Here is a 22003-nt window from a genome sequence, read left to right as displayed (position 1 = left end):
ACAAAAAACAATTGTGAACACGTGGTGAACTTTTGCTCATCACTCACCTATCAAATAATTCTCCTCCAGTCACCAGTTCGAGAACGAGGCTAATTTCCGTAGGGGTTTCAAATATCTCCTTCAGTTTTATCTATAAATAAATTACATAGCTTTAACGTCTTTGTATAATTTTGCAATTATTTTAACTGCTCTGATTCATCTAAAATAAAAAAAAAACAAAGGAACTTTGCAAAATGTTCCATATAAAAATCTCCTATCATTTTGTGTCTACACAGCTAATAAAAAGACCACTGTATCTCCATTTTTCCAGACTACATACAAAGTTGTCCATTTAAGAATCTCCTACTCACAGGGCAGGTGACTGATCGGAAGGTTTCTGACTACTGAGGCCCACACCGATCATGCTCCCTATTTGAATGGGGCAGTGGTCACACATGCGCGCTGCTGTTTCATTCAGCTCTATGGGGCTGCTGTGGTCAGATAGGCGCTTATATTCTGCTATGTCTGACAGTCCCATACAGTTGAATGGAGCGGAGGACATGCTTGCGTGTCTGTAGCTCCATTCACACGGGGATCATGGGCCACCGTTCTAGTGATTAGTGGGGGCCCAAGCGGTCAGAACCCTGCCGATCAGACACTTATCCGCTACTCTATGAATAGGAGACAAGTTGGGACAACCCTTTTAAGACAGCTGTAAGGAATTTCTTTTGTACCCCAGATATTACCACTGTTTAATTCATAATTTTATAATTTAGGTTTATAAATGAATTGTACAAAAATATTATCGATACAGTATCACAGTGCCAAGAAATGACCCCTCCTCAGCTCTGGTTGAGTTTGAAACCCGTTCATCTAACTGACATTTTAACCAGATTTATTTTGCAATAGTTTGATTAGAATAATGTCTCACTTACAATATTCGGATGTGATAGACGCAGAAGGACCCCAATTTCCGTTCTTACAATTTTCTTATCTACCTGGTAGGAAGGTACAAGAAGATGGTGAACAACACATGTAGCAACAAGAGTCATCATTGAGCATACACAATAGAGCTACACATCTTCAGACAATTATCGTTAACATTATCACAATATATAGAGCTCATGCATTTCAGCCAAGGCCACTCGTATTCATAGATAATGCAGTGAATAGTTGAATGCTGGCATTCCTCTCAGTCAAAACAACCTGGGAAGGCGATCATATGGGATATGTAAACTCTAAAACGTAACTTTTAATACACATGAATAATATAAGGTATCCCTGAAAATATATAATATACAAAACACGTTACATAAAGATTGTAGTAGGAAAGAAGTGGTGCACGGCGGCACCTATGATTAACCAATTGTCCTACTACAACCCGGAAGGTTCCAGAGCTCCACGATCCCAGGAAGGAAGCTAAATAGGAAATAGAAGCTATCCCTGGGTACAAATGACGTGGTGATGTTAGAATGGCAGGGAAAAATGGAGATGTCCCTAATTTCGCGCTAAGGGGGGGGTACTGCTCTGGCCCTGATAGCTAGATGTTTGTAGCAGCCTAACAGCAGAGCTAAGGGCGACCCTGTCAGGAACCTTGCCCTGAAATAGAAAGCCCTAGTACGCCCTGCTCCTATCTATCCCTACATGCACGTTTTTCCTTCAGAAGAAGGACTCATCAGGGGAAACATGGGTAGCTGAGCACAAATATAAATGGGATTCGTGGTGTCGGCTGTAATGTAATGGCCCCAAACCTTCGGATCCCAAATGATATTGGAGCTGAGTCTGGATAAAGAGTCAGCTCAAAAAAAGCAAGATGGGGGCGGTATTGTGGCATATGATGGTAGCCACAATCCACCCTGACTAGGGGCCTAGTATGCACAGGCGATGATAAGCCTAACTTACCAATAGAAGCCACTGGTCTTTTAAAAGGATCGCCATCCTAAAACGAGGCTTGGCTCTCTCCCTGGGATGCGGTGATCATTGATGACGTCACCGCGTATTGAACGCGCTTGGACATGCGCTGTTCGTCTGACGTGGTTGCCAGGTGACCGGGACGCGTCACCGGCAGCAGTCAGTATAGCGATCCACCAGATGAGCGGCCGCAGTAAGGGAATGGTATTTAAGTCGCTTAACTGGTCCCCTGACCTATGTCCCTACAGAACACTCAGGACTCCAGGAAAACCCTTGTTGAGCTGTAATGGTGGTCATAGGTTTGTCAACTAGACTTTTGTGAAAAATGTTAACAGTTTTAGGCAGTGTTCACATCTGCATCAGAGGCTCTGTTAGGAGCGTCTGTCACAGATTCCATCAAAAATACAGGACAATATAGAGCAGCAGAAACCCAAGGATCCCATTATAGTGAATGATTTCCTCAAGCACAATTTGTTACTCTCATTTGAAGGGCTTTGGTGCTTCCACATAAGGGATTGTGGTACTGGTGTGAACCCATCCTAACAAAGAAAAAACATACTCACTTGCATTGTGATGATGTGCGCCCACAAACCAGCAGTAAAATGCATTCACAGGACTCCTCTTTGGAGGGAATTTATCATGAGGGTAATATTTGAAGTCAGTGACACAGATTTTCTCATGTAAAATAAAGTGCCTCTAGGGTTTCTACATTTCCAGACAACTAATAGTTTGTATAGAGACAGAGAAAAGTGTCTCTCCCTGCACCACATTTATCATCCAGCCTGAGCCCCTGTGATAAATCTGGTGCAGGCCTGGATTCTCTAAGCTTATGCCATCTTTACGATTAGTAAATCTGGGTCAGTATTGTAGAAGTCTACTAAAACTGGCCCAGTTGCACCAAATTTATCAAATGTTGCATGGTGTTTGTTAAATCCAGTGCAGCTTTAAACCTACCTCTTCTGTCTAGTAATGCTACTCCATTTCTTCTACGCCACCCTCCTACTGTAGTGACTTTGGGACTTTTTGGCAATTTTTAAAAAGTCTCAGTGATAAATCTGGAGTGAGACTCATTAATATAGCTAACAGCAAACACTTTCCCACTCCCATTTCAAAACTGGCGTGGTGTAAAAATGCAAAGTCTCAACATTTTTGCGCTTGGCCCAAAAAGTCTCAAAACCCCTATTCTGCAACTTTTTGGAGGCAGAACTTTGGTGTGCAGGGCATGATAAATTCCTCCCAATTAGTTTTTGATGATAATTGTCTGATAAGCAGGTTGATTCGGGACACTAATACCTATTTTGTCCCAGTGTTTCACTAGGGTCTAGCCAAACACTGGAACAAAATATGGAAGAACGCCAGATTTCTTTCTATACTCTGAATAGGGAGAAAGCTGCCAATCAGTGTGGGTGAGGACACCGGGCACCCGGAAGCTCATGAATATGGTGACTGCAAAGCACATGCATTACTTTGAAAAGACTCCGGTGCTCGGGAACAGCAAAAGTTGGTCAACAGAGATCTAAAGAAAATTATAGCAAAAAAGTAAGTGACCCTTGACGATCATCAATCTCTCTCATTATTTTATGCTGTCCTCAAACAGGGCAGCATGAACCTGGAAACAGACGCCCTTTAATACTACATTTAACACAAAAAATGTATAATCCGCAGTACCATAGACAGAAACCTCTTGATACACAATTCAGAAGACATAGCATTGCATGATTAAAGTACTCAAGGAAGGAGTTAGATACATTGTATAAGCTTTTACGAGATCAGAATTACAATTGTGTTGGCTATCCTGCAAACCAAAGCAATCAGGAATGAGATTTTTCATATGCTGCAATGTTCTTCATTGGTATTATTAAGGCACTTCCAGCTGCTTTCCATTTTACATTTCATGTCATTATACTTACTTCCTTAGAAACAGTATCAGCACACAGCTCCAAATTTTCGTAACTGGAATAACAAAGGCAATCTAAAAAGAGCTGTTTCCATGTAATTTGTTTGATTTGCAAATATATATGTAACAGCTTCTGTAGCCACACAAAATTGAACAAGTTTGTTTTTAGATGTTTGGAAGTGTCACACTCATATGAAAAAGATGAATAGTCACTTGGTCTTTAGTTTGACTGTCCCAAGCTGGTTTCCATTACCATATGCAGAAACCACAGCTGTAGGAATGGTGGTGGCCCCTAGCTTAAAGGGGTTATCCTATGATTAATGTAAAAATTGAAAATCTGACATCATATAGTACATGACAATCCCTTTCTAAGTGCTCATGTACACAAACATTTATTATACAGTTCCACATCCAAAGTTCATGATCCAGTGAAATGTCCATTTTATATACTTCATGTACTGAACGTTTCGGTCCACAAGGACCTTCTTCAGCACACATCTTTTCCAGCCCCATTGAAAATGAATGGGTCTGGATCTGTTCGGCAACGTTACAGAACGGATCCGGATCCATTTTGCAGACGTGTGAATGGACCCTAAAGGTTCAATTAATTATATGCTGCATACAGTGTATTCCCAGTAGCACCTTCCATTTATTATATTCAGCTAAATTGAGTATTCATTATTATTTATCATAACTGATAATTACTATTTATCATAATAATCCTCCTATGTACATATCCCTGATTTTAATAATTTTAACTATAATGGATCATGTGAATTACTTCGCCATAAAGCGCATTTTTTTGTAAGTAGTGGGTGCAATGACAGGGAGCTGCATTAGCGTCACCACGCACGGGATTTCGCCCGAGTTCTTCAATCAAGATGTCTGCTTGCGGCCTGTCGTGAGCAAATGGAGGAGGTAAGAATGAATTTTTTAGTTTTTTATACTATTTCAGGTTAAATCGATTCGCTTACACAAAGTAGAAGGAAATTCTGCTTCGAGGCGAATCAAATTTATCCTGAAATTCGGATGGAATTCCAGTTCGTGGGATTTGATTCGCTCATCTCTAGTTATAATAATCCTTCTATATGTACATGTCCCTGATTTTCATCATTTTAGCTATAATGGATCATGTTGATTCACTAATTTATCTTTATACATGATTTTAATTTCTATAGGTTACCGTATGTATAATAGCAATTCTGATATAAATATATATTAAAATATATATTCTGATATAAATATAAATTAAAAGCACTGTAGATTTACACTTACAACATAATTATTGTTATTTTTGAATTGATTGTAATAAAATTATCACCATATGAGGAATTAATATCCATTAATTGTGTACAGTAATAGTTTTGATACCATTATATATTAAAGATAGATTCGCATTTGCCACATGATTATTATCATTTTAGAATTACTTATAATAAAGTAATCACCTTATGGATTAATTTTATTTTTTATTTATAATAATTCTTTCATCTCAAACTTAAAATGGAAATCTCAACTTCATTTTTTATTCATTATTAGTCATTTCAGATCTTCTAAAGGACGTCTGCTAAGGGCAAACCATACACAGCAAAATATTATATATATATATATATACACATATACTCATACATAAATCATATGTATACGTGTGTTCATTTATATTCCCAATATACTAAAGGAACTAAATGAACACAACTAGAAAGACTATAAAAAGCAAGAACTAGGTGGATACTACAAGAAAAACTGTAAGGGACAGGAATGGTATATCCCAATTACATAATACCACAATGGGACCACTTTTTAGGTTGCTTAAAATCCCAAGAGGTAATTTCTCCTTTATGTACATTTAACACGTGTCTCGACAAGGCTTCTGTATTAATACTACTCAGATGTTTTGAGATTCGTCTCCTCAATTCTTGTATAGTTTTTTCAATATATAATTTTGGACACCCACATTTAATGGCATAAACTACTCCAGTGGATTTCAGTTTATATATTGTTTGATTTGGTATTTTTTATTGTCAACTGGACTTATAAATTCTTTAATGGATATCATTCTACAACAGAACATACACTCTCCACATGGGTAGAAGCCCTTAGTGGACAGCCATGTTGTTTTTGTCTTTTTCCTATTCCATTAAAAGTGACTATGCACTAAATTTTCTTTTATATTTGTTCCTCTCTCTACGTTATGACTGGATTTTGGGGGATTATCTCTTTCAGATTGTGATCAGTTCTCCGAATTTGCCAATGTCGTTTTAATATTTTCCTTACTTGTTCGTGTTGTACATCATATATGTCAATGCACCGTACTATTGTATTCATATTTTGTTGTTGTTGGTTCTGTAAGAGATTATTTCTCTCAGTATATTTTGCTCTGTTATATGCCCTGTGTAGGACTTTTTTAGGGTAACCTTGTGCCAGGAAACTTTTGTATAGTAATTCACTCTCTGGAAGGCTTCATCACTCAAGCAATACTTTCTTACTTGCAAATATTGGCCCACAGGAATTATTTCCTGAGGCCAAGTGAGTGATATCTCTCCCAATGTAGGAGGCTATTAGTTGATGTGGCCTTCCTATATACTTCAGTTGAGATGTTCCCGTCAGGCTCCAGGGTAAGGCTTAAGTCAAGAAAATTCAAGCTTTAAGGACTGTTACAAACTGAACAAAAATCCTTTTCAGTGCCCTCCCACAAAATCTAAATATCATAATACGTAATATAAATGGGAGTTAACAAAAATTGTAACAATGTGAGAACAAAATTTTTGTGCTCCTGAAAGTGTACTCCCTTTGTGCTGCGATAATACTTAATTGCTTCTAGTCCCAAGTGGTGTTGAATGCTTGTATACAATACCTCAACATCAAGGCTTGAAATTAGCGTAGTTTTGCTGACTTGTATACCCTGTAGCCTGACCAAAACATCTTTGGTGTCCTTTAAGTACAAAGAGAGACAGGGCACAAATGGGAATATAACCTGATTAACATAACTACTGATACCTTCACAAAGGTTTTGGTTGCCCAACACGATAGGCCTGCCAGGAATCGGATGTCGTTTTTTGTGTACTTTTGGGATGGCGTAAAACGTTGCTATAGTGTGTTTTGGATTGAAAAGGACCCTGTATTCTTCTTTAGTACATTTTGTGCTTTTGTCAGTAATAGTATGCTTTTGAGTTCTTGAGTATCTTATATAGTTGGATTATCAGGTAATAATTTATATGTGCTGTTATCTTTTAAGAGGTCCATGACCATCTTCTTATAATCAATTATATTCAGTACCACTACATTCCCCCCTTATCTGAGGGCTTTATCTTTAAATCATTGTTATCCATGCAGCGCATCTTTTTCTTTTTTAGTTAGCTTTTAATTTTTTATTTTCAAGATCAGCTGTAACTAGATTTACAAATGCTTGTATATTAGCATACTAATATACTAGTAAAGGGAGGGGTAAATGTTGATTGAGGGGTAAGCGTACTGAAATGTGCCGAGGGAATTATAAATTCACCTGTATTCTCTTTTTGTAATTCCTCTAAAATTCTTATTGCTTGTTCCTCTTTTTTAGAGGTCTCTTGTGGTTCTTTGTCTTTGTTTTTAAATTCTTTATGTAATGCTAGCTTTATAGCAAACAGGTTAACATCCTTAACCCACATGAAACAGTCAAAATATGGTGCTGGGGTAAATTATAGGCCTTTCCATATCAAGCTTTCATGTTCCGAATCGAGAATTTTGGATAGATTTATAATCTGCATTTCAGTGTCATTTTTTTTTGTAGTTAGGTGTTCTGTTGTTGATATTTCCCTCACCTGTCCCAGTCCCTTTCGGCAGCTCTCTCTTTGTAACTGTCACAGCTACCAACAGTACATACAGCTGGTTGCAGTTGGAGGATGGAACTGAGCATGTGCATCCAACTCAGCCAGGTGGAACGACAAATAAAGAAAAGACCAAACCGCAAGTGGTGCTATACAGATACATTTTATTGAGTAACTCAGTGGCTAGACTACATTTTTAATTATATGCAGTTACAAAAGCATTCAGATCCAGGTGCTGTTTGAAAAATGTATTTTTTTTGTGGGCCAACTGCTGCCGGCTAAATCCACTGTTTTCTAGGGGCTATCTGACCATCTGCATATGGGGAGCTCCTGATTCTGCCCTAACAGATGATGCCAGGAGAGAAAAAAAAATCAGGTGCCTTGAATTTCAAGGCCTGATCGTTTTGTTCTACAGGGAGATAAGCTGCTGCCTGAGGTGTCTGGCAATGTCTTTCTCCCCTCTGCTCGGATGAGCTGATGGTGGGGTTTTTTAGGGCACACAAGATGGGCTATAAAATACAGATAGGAACCAAACACTTTCTGGATCAATATTCTAAATGTAATAATGCAAATCTATACCTCAGATGAGAAAGATAGATATTTAAGGAGCACAGAGGGATTAGGGTCAAAAGTAGGACTGTCCCTTCAAAAAAGGGACACTTGGGAGGTCTGTATTTGTAACTCTCAGTGCCATTAGTCATGTGATAAATGTCTAGGTCCTTTTTAAAAGATCTGCTCTGTCTTGGAACAGGACTCATCAAAGTCGCTTTTACTATAAAGAATCCTTTCCTCTATGTGTAGAGGAAAGATAGTTATGTTCCTTAGTCTGGTGCAGAGCTGGTGTTTTTTTCAGTTATTTTCTTGACTTTTCAAATGTGACATGAAAAAACAAGAAGTTAAGAGAAAACACGACATACTGTAGTAAAAAAAATGACCATGGGAATACAGTCTGTTTACGTGGGCCAACAATTGAGGCAATTATCAGGAAGGAGCAATCCTAGGTATGCTCGTTCCTGATAACGGTCCTGTGTAAGATGCTGTTCATCACCCAATGAATGAGCAAATGTTCAGATTGCGCTGTGTAAACAGGGGCCTACTGGCCAGAAACAATGTTACCTGCCCCCCCATCCTTTGTTAACTATGCAAACACATATGTTTTTTTCAGGATTAGACTGCTGCCTAGATGGTGCCTCAGACTGTTCATTTCTTGGAGATTCTGTAAGTATCCAGCCAATTGGCTCCTGCCTTGGTCTAGGGCCCTTTTAGCTGTTTGAGCCAGGAAGCTATGCTCACACAGTGACAGGCATCAGCAAGACCATTTACAATGGGGACCATGCAATGACACCAAGAAGGCCTGAAGAAAGAGCATACTGGCTGGCCTGTCACTGTTCCTAGAAGTCTTCTATGCCACCCAATTGCATTTATAACAATAATCTGGGTAGTTTGTTAAATAATCTACCCAGTTATTTATATGGAGATAGGCTAGTTGAGATGCTGTCTACTGCCTATGTATATGTAGTATAGTCAGTGTACAGTGCCATGTGGCAGTTGTTCAGAGGGAGTAGGGACCCACCTTGGCTCAGGGCCCTACGGGATTCACTTGTTTCCCTGTGGACAAGTCTGAGCCTGACAGTAATGATCGCTGCTCCCCATTAGAGATGTCCCGAATAGTTTGCCGGCAAATAGTTTCCGGCGAACATAGTTTGTTCGCGTTCGCCGCGGCGGGCGAACATATGCGATGTTCGGTCCGCCCCCTATACATCATCATTGAGTAAACTTTGACCCTGTACCTCACAGTCAGCAGACACATTGCAGCCAATCAGCAGCAGACGCTCCCTCCCAGACCCTCCCACCTCCTGGACAGCATCCATTTTAGATTCATTCGGAAGCTGCATTCTCAGTGAGAGGAGGGACAGTGCTGCTGCTGCTGCTGATTCAATAGGGAAAGCGTTAGCTAGGGCAGTGTTCTGTGTCCACAGACTCATCTGCTGTAAGGACAGCGTCCTGACAGCACCCCAAAAAGCCCTTTTCAGGGCTGGTTCATCAGTCTGCTTTATTTTTATATATATATATATATATATATATATATTGCAGTTGCCTGCCCGTGTGTGAGAGGCTGCAGGCTCAGTCACAGACAGTACTGTGTGCACACCATTTATACAGGGTGTGACAGAAAATACCTCGCAGATAAAAAAAAATTATATTTAATCTTTTTCTGTGATATAATCACAGTTGCAAGCCAGTGTGTGTCAGGCCCACACAGACTGTATTGTGGCCACTGGCTAGTGGCTAGGCCTCCACTCATACCGTTACAGGGTGTCACTCACTCACAAATACCTCGCAGATAAAAAAAAATTATATTTAATCTTTTTCTGTGATATAATCACAGTTGCAAGCCAGTGTGTGTCAGGCCCACACAGACTGTATTGTGGCCACTGGCTGGGCCTCCACTTATACCGTTACAAGGTGTCACTCACTCAAATACCTTTCAGATAAAAAAAATTCAATTTAATATTTTTCTGTGATATAATCACATTTGCAAGCCCGTGTGTGTCAGGCCCACACAGACTGTATTGTGGCCACTGGCTAGTGGCTAGGCCTCCACTTATTCCGTTACAGGGTGTCACTCACTCACAAATACCTCACAGATTAAATTCTATTTAAACTGATGAGAATAGTACTACAGAAAATACCACTCATATCGGGTGTGAAAGTAAATTGCACGGCGCAGACGCAGTGACCGTGGCGTGGATTCAAACAAAGGGGCGGGAGCTAGTGTTTTTTTAACCATCTCCCCGTTCGAAAAATCTATTTAATAAATGGACCCCAGATTGGGGACGTAACAGAGATTAAACTGATGAGAATAGTACTACAGAAAATACCACTCATATCGGGTGTGACAGTAAATTGCACGGCACAGACGCAGTGACCGTGGATTCAAACAAAGGGGAGGGAGCCAGCGTTTTTTTAACCATCTCCCCGTTCGAAAAATCAATTCAATTCACCTTTCGGGGACCCTTGGTGTTGTACGTGGCTGGGTGGAGGAAGAAACCTTCAATGACATCAACGGGACATGGCTAGCTTGGTATACAACCTTGTGCAAATGGGGAGTTTGCGGTTGGGCAAATGGACTGTTTGCGGTTGTTTGCGGTGCATTAAAAGGGGAGTTTGGTCTGTCAATGTCTGTGAAGCGGGCGTAACCCTTACACTACCTGATTGATACAACATCATACCTGATCGTATACACACACTGGATGTTTTAAACCACGTTGTTCAAAAAATTTTAGGATTGTTAGGTGATTTATGCCCTTTATGGATTAAAACCCGACTCTGCATCAACTACGTAATTTTCCATGGGAGTTTTGCCATGGATCCCCCTCCGGCATGCCACAGTCCAGGTGTTAGTCCCCTTGAAACAACTTTTCCATCACTACTGTGGCTAGAAAGAGTCCCTGTGGGTTTTAAAATTCGCCTGCCTATTGAAGTCTATGGCGGTTCACCCGGTTCGCCCGTTCGCGAACACTTGCGGAAATTCGCCGTTCGCGAACGGAAAATTTTATGTTCGCGACATCTCTACTCCCCATACACAGGAGATGATAGCTGCATTTAATGCAGCTCTTATCTCTTCTGATGAGCAGGCAATTATTAAATGGCTTGTTCCTAATAATTGCCTGCTCTGTGTGAAGGAACCTTTAGGCCTCTTTCACACGAGCGAGTTTTCCGCAATGCGTGACGTGAACGCATAGCACCCGCACTGAATCCTGACCCATTCATTTCAATGGGTCTGTGTACATGAGCGTTGTTTTTCACGCATCAGTTCTGCGTTGCGTTAAAATCGCAGCATGTTCTATATTCAGCGTTTTTCACGCAGCCCTGGCCCCATAGAAGTGAATGGGGCTGCATGAAAAACGCATTGCATCCGCAAGCAAGTGCGGGTGCGATGCGTTTTTCACTGATGGTTGCTAAGAGATGTTGTTTGTAAACCTTCAGTTTTTTATCACGCGCGTGAAAAACGCATCAAAACGCATTGCACCCGCGCGGAAAAAACTGAACAACTGAACGCAATCGCAGACAAAACTGACTGAACTTGCTTGCAAAATAGTGCGAGTTTCACTGAACGCACCCTGAACGCATCCGGACCTAATCCGTCACGCTCGTGTAAAAGGGGCCTTAGATCCTGCTATTTTATAATATCATGTTATCTTACATTTAGAAGTAGAGGATTCAGGCATCATCTGTCTCTATAATAAAACAGTAAGAACAAATATTGGTGGAGACAGGACATTGGATAAAGATACAGCAAAAGTGAGTATAAAGGGTTTTAGAGGAGAAATGTATAGCTGAAGTCACCCCGGGGTACTCAGGTCAGCTTGATACAGTCCACCATATCATTAGGGGATGCCAAGTGGTGGACAGTAGAGTGTAGAGGGCAGTGCAGGGTTTTTTGGTTGTTTTTTTTTTATTATATGCTAGATGAAACTTAGTATTTTCTTAGCTTTCACTGGACTTATCCATTTTTCCTTATAATCAAATTGCACTCGTTGGGTTTCATTACCAGGACAAGGACATCTAGGTGGTAGGTATGCTTGCACTAAGGTTATTACCGTCTATTAGTTTAGTATACAGAAATAAGAGAGGACTTGCTGTTTTTTAATTGAAACTTAAATGACACAACACACAGCAGATCCCATTACATCTACTACCCATGAATCCAGGGCAAATTTATGACCAGCACACAAAAAGAATAAATGCAGATATCCACAGGACTTCTCAGCCTACCACGTTTTGAACTAAGCACTTCATTATGTTTTATCAAATAAATTCTCAACTTCTACTAAGCCTTTTCTGCAACAGCGAAAATACTAACGTTAGTCTTCCTTCATGCTGTTTCCAAATGTATAATTCACAACCTGGCTATTTCTTATAGTACGGTAGCTTAAAGGTGTTTGCATTTTTATAGATGTTCTCAAGATCATGAAATTCTAATTTTATATATTGTGGGGACTCAATCTGGTAGACAGGATTAGAGGATGCAGTATAGAGGCAACAACAAGTTCTTTGGATCAAACAGTTCAGTGTTTTATTCACACTTTAGGAAAGTGACAAAACAAACATTCATATTCAAACAAAAAGTCACCTTGCGGTGTTGGTGGTAATTCACACAATGCAGCAATTCTGCCTCAAAGAGTCCTTGCTGACAGCAGCACAAGCCTGTTTTCAAGCCAAACAGGTAGCAAGCCTTCATCCAGATACAAGGCTCCCAGATCCCAACACAGAGACCTGGCTTCTGAGCCCAGCTGCCTATTTATGGACAGCCAGGTGCTGCCAAAACCCGGACCGGAATTTAAAATCCGGTCCGGTATTTGACTTTACCTGGCTGTAAATCAGCCCAGCAGCCCATGCTGGGAGGAAAATACCTGTTTTCCCAGACCAAACCTCTCACTGTGTCACATACCCCCCCCCCCCCTTTGTTCAACCCTGAGGAGGTGAGCACACGCCAGACAGTGTACCCGGGACAGGGCATCCGAGTTTCCCTGTAACCGGCCTGCCCTGTGTTCCGCCGAAAAGGTAACGTTTTGTAGAGAGAGAAACCATCGGGTGATCCAGGCTTTTCTGTCCTTGGCCTTGCTCATCCACTTGAGAGGGGAGTGGTCGGTCAGTCACCAGGCTGAATTTTCTCCCCAATAAATAATAGCGGAGATATTCTAGTGCCCACTTGATAGCCAGGCACTCTCTCTCCACTATACTGTACCTGATCTCTGCTGGGGTGAGCTTATGGCTGAGTAAGACAACGGGATTCTCCTCCCCGTTGACTTCCTGAGACAGTACAGCACCGAGGCCTACTTCGGAGGCATCGTTCTGTACTACGAACTCCCTATTGAAGTCGGGCATCACCAAAACAGGTGACGCACACAGGGCCGACTTCAAAGTGGAAAAAATCCGGCATTTAAAATCCACTCCGGTATTTGACCTCACCTGGCTGTAAATCAGCCCAGCAGCCCATGCTGGGAGGAAAATACCTGTTTTCCCAGACCAAACCTCTCACTGCGTCACAATATATATATATATATATATACACTGCTCAAAAAAATAAAGGGAACACTTAAACAACACAATGTAACTCCAAGTCAATCACACTTCTGTGAAATCAAACTGTCCACTTAGGAAGCAACACTGAGTGACAATCAATTTCACATGCTGTTGTGCAAATGGGATAGACAACAGGTGGAAATTATAGGCAATTAGCAAGACACCCCCAATAAAGGAGTGGTTCTGCAGGTGGTGACCTGACCACTTCTCAGTTCCTATGCTTCCTGGCTGATGTTTTGGTCACTTTTGAATGCTGCCGGTGCTTTCACTCTAGTGGTAGCATGAGATGGAGTCTACAACCCACACAAGTGGCTCAGGTAGTGCAGCTTATCCAGGATGGCACATCAATGCGAGCTGTGGCAAGAAGGTTTGCTGTGTCTGTCAGCGTAGTGTCCAGAGCATGGAGGCGCTACCAGGAGACAGGCCAGTACATCAGGAGACGTGGAGGAGGCCGTAGGAGGGCAACAACCCAGCAGCAGGACCGCTACCTCCGCCTTTGTGCAAGGAGGAACAGGAGGAGCACTGCCAGAGCCCTGCAAAATGACCTCCAGCAGGCCACAAATGTGCATGTGTCTGCTCAAACGGTCAGAAACAGACTCCATGAGGGTGATATGAGGGCCCGACGTCCACAGGTGGGGGTTGTGCTTACAGCCCAACACCGTGCAGGACGTTTGGCATTTGCCAGAAAACACCAAGATTGGCAAATTCGCCACTGGCGCCCTGTGCTCTTCACAGATGAAAGCATGTTCACACTGAGCACATGTGACAGACGTGACAGAGTCTGGAGACGCCGTGGAGAACATTCTGCTGCCTGCAACATCCTCCAGCATGACCGGTTTGGCATTGGGTCAGTAATGGTGTGGGGTGGCAATTCTTTGGAGGGCCGCACAGCCCTCCATGTGCTCGCCAGAGGTAGCCTGACTGCCATTAGGTACCGAGATGAGATCCTCAGACCCCTTGTGAGACCATGCTGGTGCGGTTGGCCCTGGGTTCCTCCTAATGCAAGACAATGCTAGACCTCATGTGGCTGGAGTGTGTCAGCAGTTCCTGCAAGACGAAGGCATTGATGCTATGGACTGGACCGCCCGTTCCCCAGACCTGAATCCAATTGAGCACATCCGGGACATCACGTCTCGCTCTATCCACCAACGTCACGTTGCACCACAGACTGTCCAGGATGGCAGATGCTTTAGTCCAGGTCTGGGAGGAGATCCCTCAGGAGACTATCCGCCACCTCATCAGGAGAATGCACAGGCGTTGTAGGGAGGTCATACAGGCACGTGGAGGCCACACACACTACTGAGCCTCATTTTGACTTGTTTTAAGGACATTACATCAAAGTTGGATCAGCCTGTAGTGTGTTTTTCCACTTTAATTTTGAGGGTGACTCCAAATCCAGACCTCCATGGGATAAAAAATTTGATTTCCATTTTTTTTTTTGTGTGATTTTGTTGTCAGCACATTCAACTATGTAAAGAACAAAGTATTTCAGAAGAATATTTAATTAATTCAGATCTAGGATGTGTTATTTTTGTGTTCCCTTTATTTTTTTGAGCAGTGTATATATATATATATATATATATATATAATTTTTGCTGCTTTGTAGCTTGACATTTCAACCATTTACATTGGCCTATTATGCCTCATCAGCCAGGTATGTCTTACTGTAATCACTGGACTTAAAAATCAAATCATATCAGTCAAAAATTACGGAATGACTCTCCCCAGAGAACTGCAGACAAACCTGTTCACTTGAAGGGACACTACCATAAAAATGTATCACAGGTTAGCCTATAACATATATAATATAATATGAATATTCTGTACACTGCTTCCTCTCCTGGCTCTTTAACTTCTTTTTCTGCTTTGACTTTTAGCCCAGCAAACAGTCTCGCTTGACTTTTTTGGTCACCATTCCCAGTGACCAGAGAAGGAAGACTCAATTACAGCATCACAATGCTCTTTTGTGGGCATCTTTATCAAAGAACAATAGCATTATCATACTATAGCAAGTATGGGGGGGCACTCACAAAAGGGACCACCACGGCAGTGACAGTGATTATACACTTTAATTTGTTAAAATTTTAAGAACATACCCCTAAAATCATACAAACATACAAATACATATACCACATATGCCCCACACTCAGTCTCTGCGTCAATGCGTAGGTATTCAAGTATAGAACCGCGTGCAAAGGTATATTGTCGTAATGACACCAGTTCTGTGGATAAATGCGCCAGCACCAGTGTGCTGCTTAGGTGCAGTGATTGAATACACCGCTTCAATGTCCAGTGCACTTAGTATAGTGAAGCACAAGTCCAAAACACAATGCGGTATGCCCCCACAATCGTGGGTATGACTCACTTGCCTCTACAGTGCTCAAAATCGAGCCCGGTCTTACCCGTCTTCACTGCCTCCTCCGCAGCGGCGATCCAGGCGGCCGCTCACCACACAGCGTCTCACGTGGTGTGCTCGGCCTGAACGTGGCGTCCCACGTGACCTGGTTGCCTTGGGGACCGGATACACGCTCGTATGACGTCACTATTGAGCGACTGTCTTGGAATCCGTACGTGATGCTTTATTTCCTTTGCTTTTGATTTTTATGTAGCCGGCTTCTTCTTTCTTTAAATGGATCCACGCTCACTTCCAACCGCCAGACGCGTTTCAGGGTCCTACACCCCTTCCTCAGTGGCCAACTGAGTGAGCGGATCCTCACTCCTTTTAAATGGGATAACCCCGCCCACATTTCTCCATATTCCTTATATCATTGTATTCTATGGAGTGGATTTGCCCCTTGTGGAGTGGGTTCCTATTCCTAGTACATGGATCATACGTTCATATATCAATTCATCATACATATTTAAAACAATAAATACCCCTGACAACATATCTATTACATATATATAGATAAGAATGAATAAAAATACATAAAATAGATAAAATAGATACTGAAGAAGACTGCAAGGTCATATCTTCTATCCGCATAGAAAACGCAATAAAAACGCAATAGAAACGCATACGTGTATATTGCGTTTTACATATAAGGCAAACATACTCATTCGGGGGAACTGTATTATTCATCCCGAAGGATCGATGAGTGAGATTGGGGAGCCTTCCGGCGAGGAGGGGAGATCACAGTGTCGATAAACGACCAAACTGCGATGTCCCATCCCTACCGGAAAATCCCCCTACAGGAACCCAAACACTTCCATTTCGGCGTTGAGGCCTCTAGGAATGATTGTATCATATTCAAAGATCCTTCGGGATTCTTGTCGTGACATGTGTGCAATATGATTACCCCCTCTCCATGCCTTTTTAACTCTTTCTATTGCTACAAACTTAAGGCCTGTAGGGTCACAGTTATGTATTGTTTTAAAATGTTTGGATACGGAGTGCGTCTCTAGGCCTTTTTTAATGTTTGCCACATGTTCCGCTACCCTCTTTTTTAATGTTCTCTTGGTCCTGCCTATATATTGTTTCCTGCATCCACATTGTAATAGATATATAACATCTGTGGAATCACAGGTCAGGCATTCTTGTATATCCAAACTAAATGTGTTAACTGTAGACTTTACTACTGTAGTTTTTTTGGGGAAACTAGTTATTTTGCAATTAGCACATCTGCCACACTTAAAAAACCCATTTACTGCTAACCAATTTTCCTTTTTATGGTTATCTTTTCTCACCTTCACAGTTGGAGCTACTTTCCCAGCCAAGTTATTTGCCCTTGTGTATGTTATTTTTGGTGCTTCACTTAAGAGGGGCCCTACTATCTTGTCATTCAATAAGTGTCCCCAGTGTTTCCGGATACTCTTTTCCACTAATTTAAATTGTGAATTAAATGGAAGAATAATCCTCAATGTTTCATCACATGACTGGAGACCACTAGCTAGAAAAAACTCTTTTCTTTCCATTTTCTTTACCTTCTCCAGTGACCTATCTATCACTTGAACTGGATAGTCTCGTTCTAATAGTTGTTGTTTCAAAATAGTCGCTTCTTCCTCGAATTTATTGACATCAGTACAGTTCCGTTTGAGTCTACGGAACTGACTGGTTGGCACGTTAATCAGCCATCGAGGAAGATGACAACTGGCAAATCTAATAAAGCTGTTTTTAGCGACTGGTTTGAAGAAGGTATTACAATGTAGTTGGTTTCCCCTTACCCATATCTCCAAATCCAAAAACTCAACTTTCAGTTTGCTCACATTGGGGCTGAACACTAAATTCCTGTCATTGACATTAATATTCTGGAGGAATAAATCTAAAGATTCAGATGTGTCCTGCCAAATGAATAGAATATCATCTATGTAGCGCCGCCATAGCACCAGATCCGTCCCCAGCCTGGGCATGATGATCTCCTTCTCCCATTGAGCCAAAAACAAGTTGGCATAGCTGGGGGCGAATCTAGTGCCCATGGCGGTGCCCGTGCGCTGTACATAGAAATCCCTTTCAAAAGAAAAATAGTTATGGGACAAAATATATCTCACTCCCTCCAATATGAACTCCAACTGTTCCATGGAGAGACCGGCATCTCCCGACAGTTGTTCTTGCAATGCCTGTATACCCTGGACATGGTCTATAACTGTATACAGGGATCCAACGTCCAGCGTCCCCAAGATCCATCCATCTGTCCATTCAATGGTTTCCAAAGTTTTAATAATGTCAGTGGTGTCGCATATATATGACGGCACTTTTTTCACATAGGGTTGAAGCCATCGGTCAATATATTTTGACAAGTTGCATGATATGGATTCAATCCCTGACACTATGGGACGACCTGGAGGTGATTGTAAACTTTTATGGATCTTGGGGATGCAATAGAACACCGGAATCCTCTTCTCCGTGTCCAAAATAAACCTAGCTTCCTGTTCAGAGAGAAAGCCCCTCTCTAATCCATTTCCGCAGTATTTCTTTAGAGTATTATAATACTCCTCTGTTGGGTCTCCTCTTAATTTTTGATAGGTGTTTGCCACCCCTAATTGCCTATGACATTCCTTCAAGTAATCCCCCGTATTCTGTATCACCACAGCCCCGCCCTTATCGGCTGGCCTGATTGTGATGTCATTCATTTCTTGTATTGATTTGATTGCCTTAATTTCTTCCTTATTTAGATTTGCGTTCATCCTACGGCCATTAATTCCCCTCAAGTCTCGTTCTACATTGTTTCTGAATGTCGCCATTTCATTACTAATCTCTTGCCTTGGAAATTTCTTTGATCTGGCTTTTAAATCAGTATGTAGATATTTGCTTACATTCCCTTCCATGTCCATATCTCTGTTTATAGGATTTTTCAAGAAGTACTTTTTGAGACATAACCGTCTGATAAATTTCTCCACTCCAATATATGTGGCAAATTTATCAAGCGGGTTTGACGGGGCGAATTTTAGACCTTTATTAAGTAATAGTACTTGAGTGTCTGTAAGTACAGTGTCACTTATGTTAATTATGTTGGTCGTCGGTGATGTGGGTTTCTGTGTTCCCTTCTTACGTGAGTGTCGTCCTCTCCTAAATGTCCGTTGTGTTCTTGCCGTTTTGACCTGGTCAATATCGGCGTGTGATAGTGCTCCGTGTTCTGGTGATATCTGTGTTCCTGTCTTTGTGACTGATGGTTCCCTCTGTCCCGTGCATACTCTATCGGACGATCCCTCAAATTGTAATCGTGTATATAATTGTGATTGTGTCTCCTCACATTCTGCCGTGGTGGTGTGGGAGTGCGTACAGTCCTTGTTCGTGCTTTGTGATGTGGTGGAGTATAATCTAAAAAATGAGGTGTTACCAGTGCTTCAAATCTATTTGAAGTTTTAACATTTTCATATTCTGTGTTTCTCCCCTGTGTACTAGTGTCATCGACCTCTTTGTGCAGATTAACCTCTGTGACCTCTTTCCTCTCCAGATGGTATAGCTTCCTAGACTTCTTCCCTATTATTTCTCTTTCCAGGGAATCAAGATTTTTGCAAATCCTATCGTGCCATTTTCGTACTGCCTCACTGTCTGGGAACGCCTCCATCTCTCGTTTGAGGGTATCTATCTGCCCCGACATTTCCTCTGACATCTGAATTCTCCTTTTTATGATCATTTGGACCAGGGTACCTGATTGTATTTTTAGAAAAGCGTCCCATTCTTTTTTGAATTTGTCATCCACTAGATCCATTGCTGGCATCTTAGTGAGTGTCAAACCCTTGGGGATAAGTCCCTTATCTAGATATTGTGTAAGGGACCTTATTTCCCATTTATTCCGCAACTGACGTTGCAAAGTCTTCTCCAGTATTCTAAAAACTTCATCAATTGATCTCTCAATCCCTGCCGATGATTCACCTTCCACATTGAAGGTGAACGTATCTATCTTTTTATATTTATTATCCAGATGCTCCCAAATGTCCATATTAGGGAGAGGGGAGCTCAACTGTGTAGGGTGCTGTATAAAGTAGAAAAAGAGGAATACAGCGGCTCACCCTCTCTCTATACGGAACAGGTGCTCACCCCCAGGTCCCACCCTCAGGACCAGTAGAAAAGTAAAATATAGCAAGTATGGGGGGGCACTCACAAAAGGGACCACCACGGCAGTGACAGTGATTATACACTTTAATTTGTTAAAATTTTAAGAACATACCCCTAAAATCATACAAACATACAAATACATATACCACATATGCCCCACACTCAGTCTCTGCGTCAATGCGTAGGTATTCAAGTATAGAACCGCGTGCAAAGGTATATTGTCGTAATGACACCAGTTCTGTGGATAAATGCGCCAGCACCAGTGTGCTGCTTAGGTGCAGTGATTGAATACACCGCTTCAATGTCCAGTGCACTTAGTATAGTGAAGCACAAGTCCAAAACACAATGCGGTATGCCCCCACAATCGTGGGTATGACTCACTTGCCTCTACAGTGCTCAAAATCGAGCCCGGTCTTACCCGTCTTCACTGCCTCCTCCGCAGCGGCGATCCAGGCGGCCGCTCACCACACAGCGTCTCACGTGGTGTGCTCGGCCTGAACGTGGCGTCCCACGTGACCTGGTTGCCTTGGGGACCGGATACACGCTCGTATGACGTCACTATTGAGCGACTGTCTTGGAATCCGTACGTGATGCTTTATTTCCTTTGCTTTTGATTTTTATGTAGCCGGCTTCTTCTTTCTTTAAATGGATCCACGCTCACTTCCAACCGCCAGACGCGTTTCAGGGTCCTACACCCCTTCCTCAGTGGCCAACTGAGTGAGCGGATCCTCACTCCTTTTAAATGGGATAACCCCGCCCACATTTCTCCATATTCCTTATATCATTGTATTCTATGGAGTGGATTTGCCCCTTGTGGAGTGGGTTCCTATTCCTAGTACATGGATCATACGTTCATATATCAATTCATCATACATATTTAAAACAATAAATACCCCTGACAACATATCTATTACATATATATAGATAAGAATGAATAAAAATACATAAAATAGATAAAATAGATACTGAAGAAGACTGCAAGGTCATATCTTCTATCCGCATAGAAAACGCAATAAAAACGCAATAGAAACGCATACGTGTATATTGCGTTTTACATATAAGGCTCCCCAATCTCACTCATCGATCCTTCGGGATGAATAATACAGTTCCCCCGAATGAGTATGTTTGCCTTATATGTAAAACGCAATATACACGTATGCGTTTCTATTGCGTTTTTATTGCGTTTTCTATGCGGATAGAAGATATGACCTTGCAGTCTTCTTCAGTATCTATTTTATCTATTTTATGTATTTTTATTCATTCTTATCTATATATATGTAATAGATATGTTGTCAGGGGTATTTATTTTTTTAAATATGTATGATGAATTGATATATGAACGTATGATCCATGTACTAGGAATAGGAACCCACTCCACAAGGGGCAAATCCACTCCATAGAATACAATGATATAAGGAATATGGAGAAATGTGGGCGGGGTTATCCCATTTAAAAGGAGTGAGGATCCGCTCACTCAGTTGGCCACTGAGGAAGGGGTGTAGGACCCTGAAACGCGTCTGGCGGTTGGAAGTGAGCGTGGATCCATTTAAAGAAAGAAGAAGCCGGCTACATAAAAATCAAAAGCAAAGGAAATAAAGCATCACGTACGGATTCCAAGACAGTCGCTCAATAGTGACGTCATACGAGCGTGTATCCGGTCCCCAAGGCAACCAGGTCACGTGGGACGCCACGTTCAGGCCGAGCACACCACGTGAGACGCTGTGTGGTGAGCGGCCGCCTGGATCGCCGCTGCGGAGGAGGCAGTGAAGACGGGTAAGACCGGGCTCGATTTTGAGCACTGTAGAGGCAAGTGAGTCATAC

The 22003-nt window shown here is 41.8% G+C and overlaps 1 protein-coding gene across 2 annotated transcripts in view; it reads right to left on the bottom strand.

Moving 5' to 3' along the window:
* The window catches only part of CAMK4 (calcium/calmodulin dependent protein kinase IV), a 356965-nt gene that overhangs the window by 196107 nt on the left and 138855 nt on the right, over window positions 1–22003 (bottom strand). For both annotated transcript variants that reach the window (XM_040421616.1, XM_040421617.1), the window contains exons 3-4: window positions 915–977; window positions 48–130 (exon numbers count right to left, since the gene is read on the bottom strand). In XM_040421616.1, the coding sequence (XP_040277550.1) occupies window positions 48–130; window positions 915–977 (146 nt within the window). The remainder of the gene's footprint in view (window positions 1–47; window positions 131–914; window positions 978–22003) is intronic.

The sequence above is a fragment of the Bufo bufo genome, chromosome 2 (assembly GCF_905171765.1).
Source record: "Bufo bufo chromosome 2, aBufBuf1.1, whole genome shotgun sequence".
Lineage (NCBI taxonomy): Eukaryota > Metazoa > Chordata > Amphibia > Anura > Bufonidae > Bufo > Bufo bufo.
The sequence above is the reverse complement of the archived record's forward strand: the minus strand, read 5'-3'. Positions and strand labels throughout refer to the sequence as shown.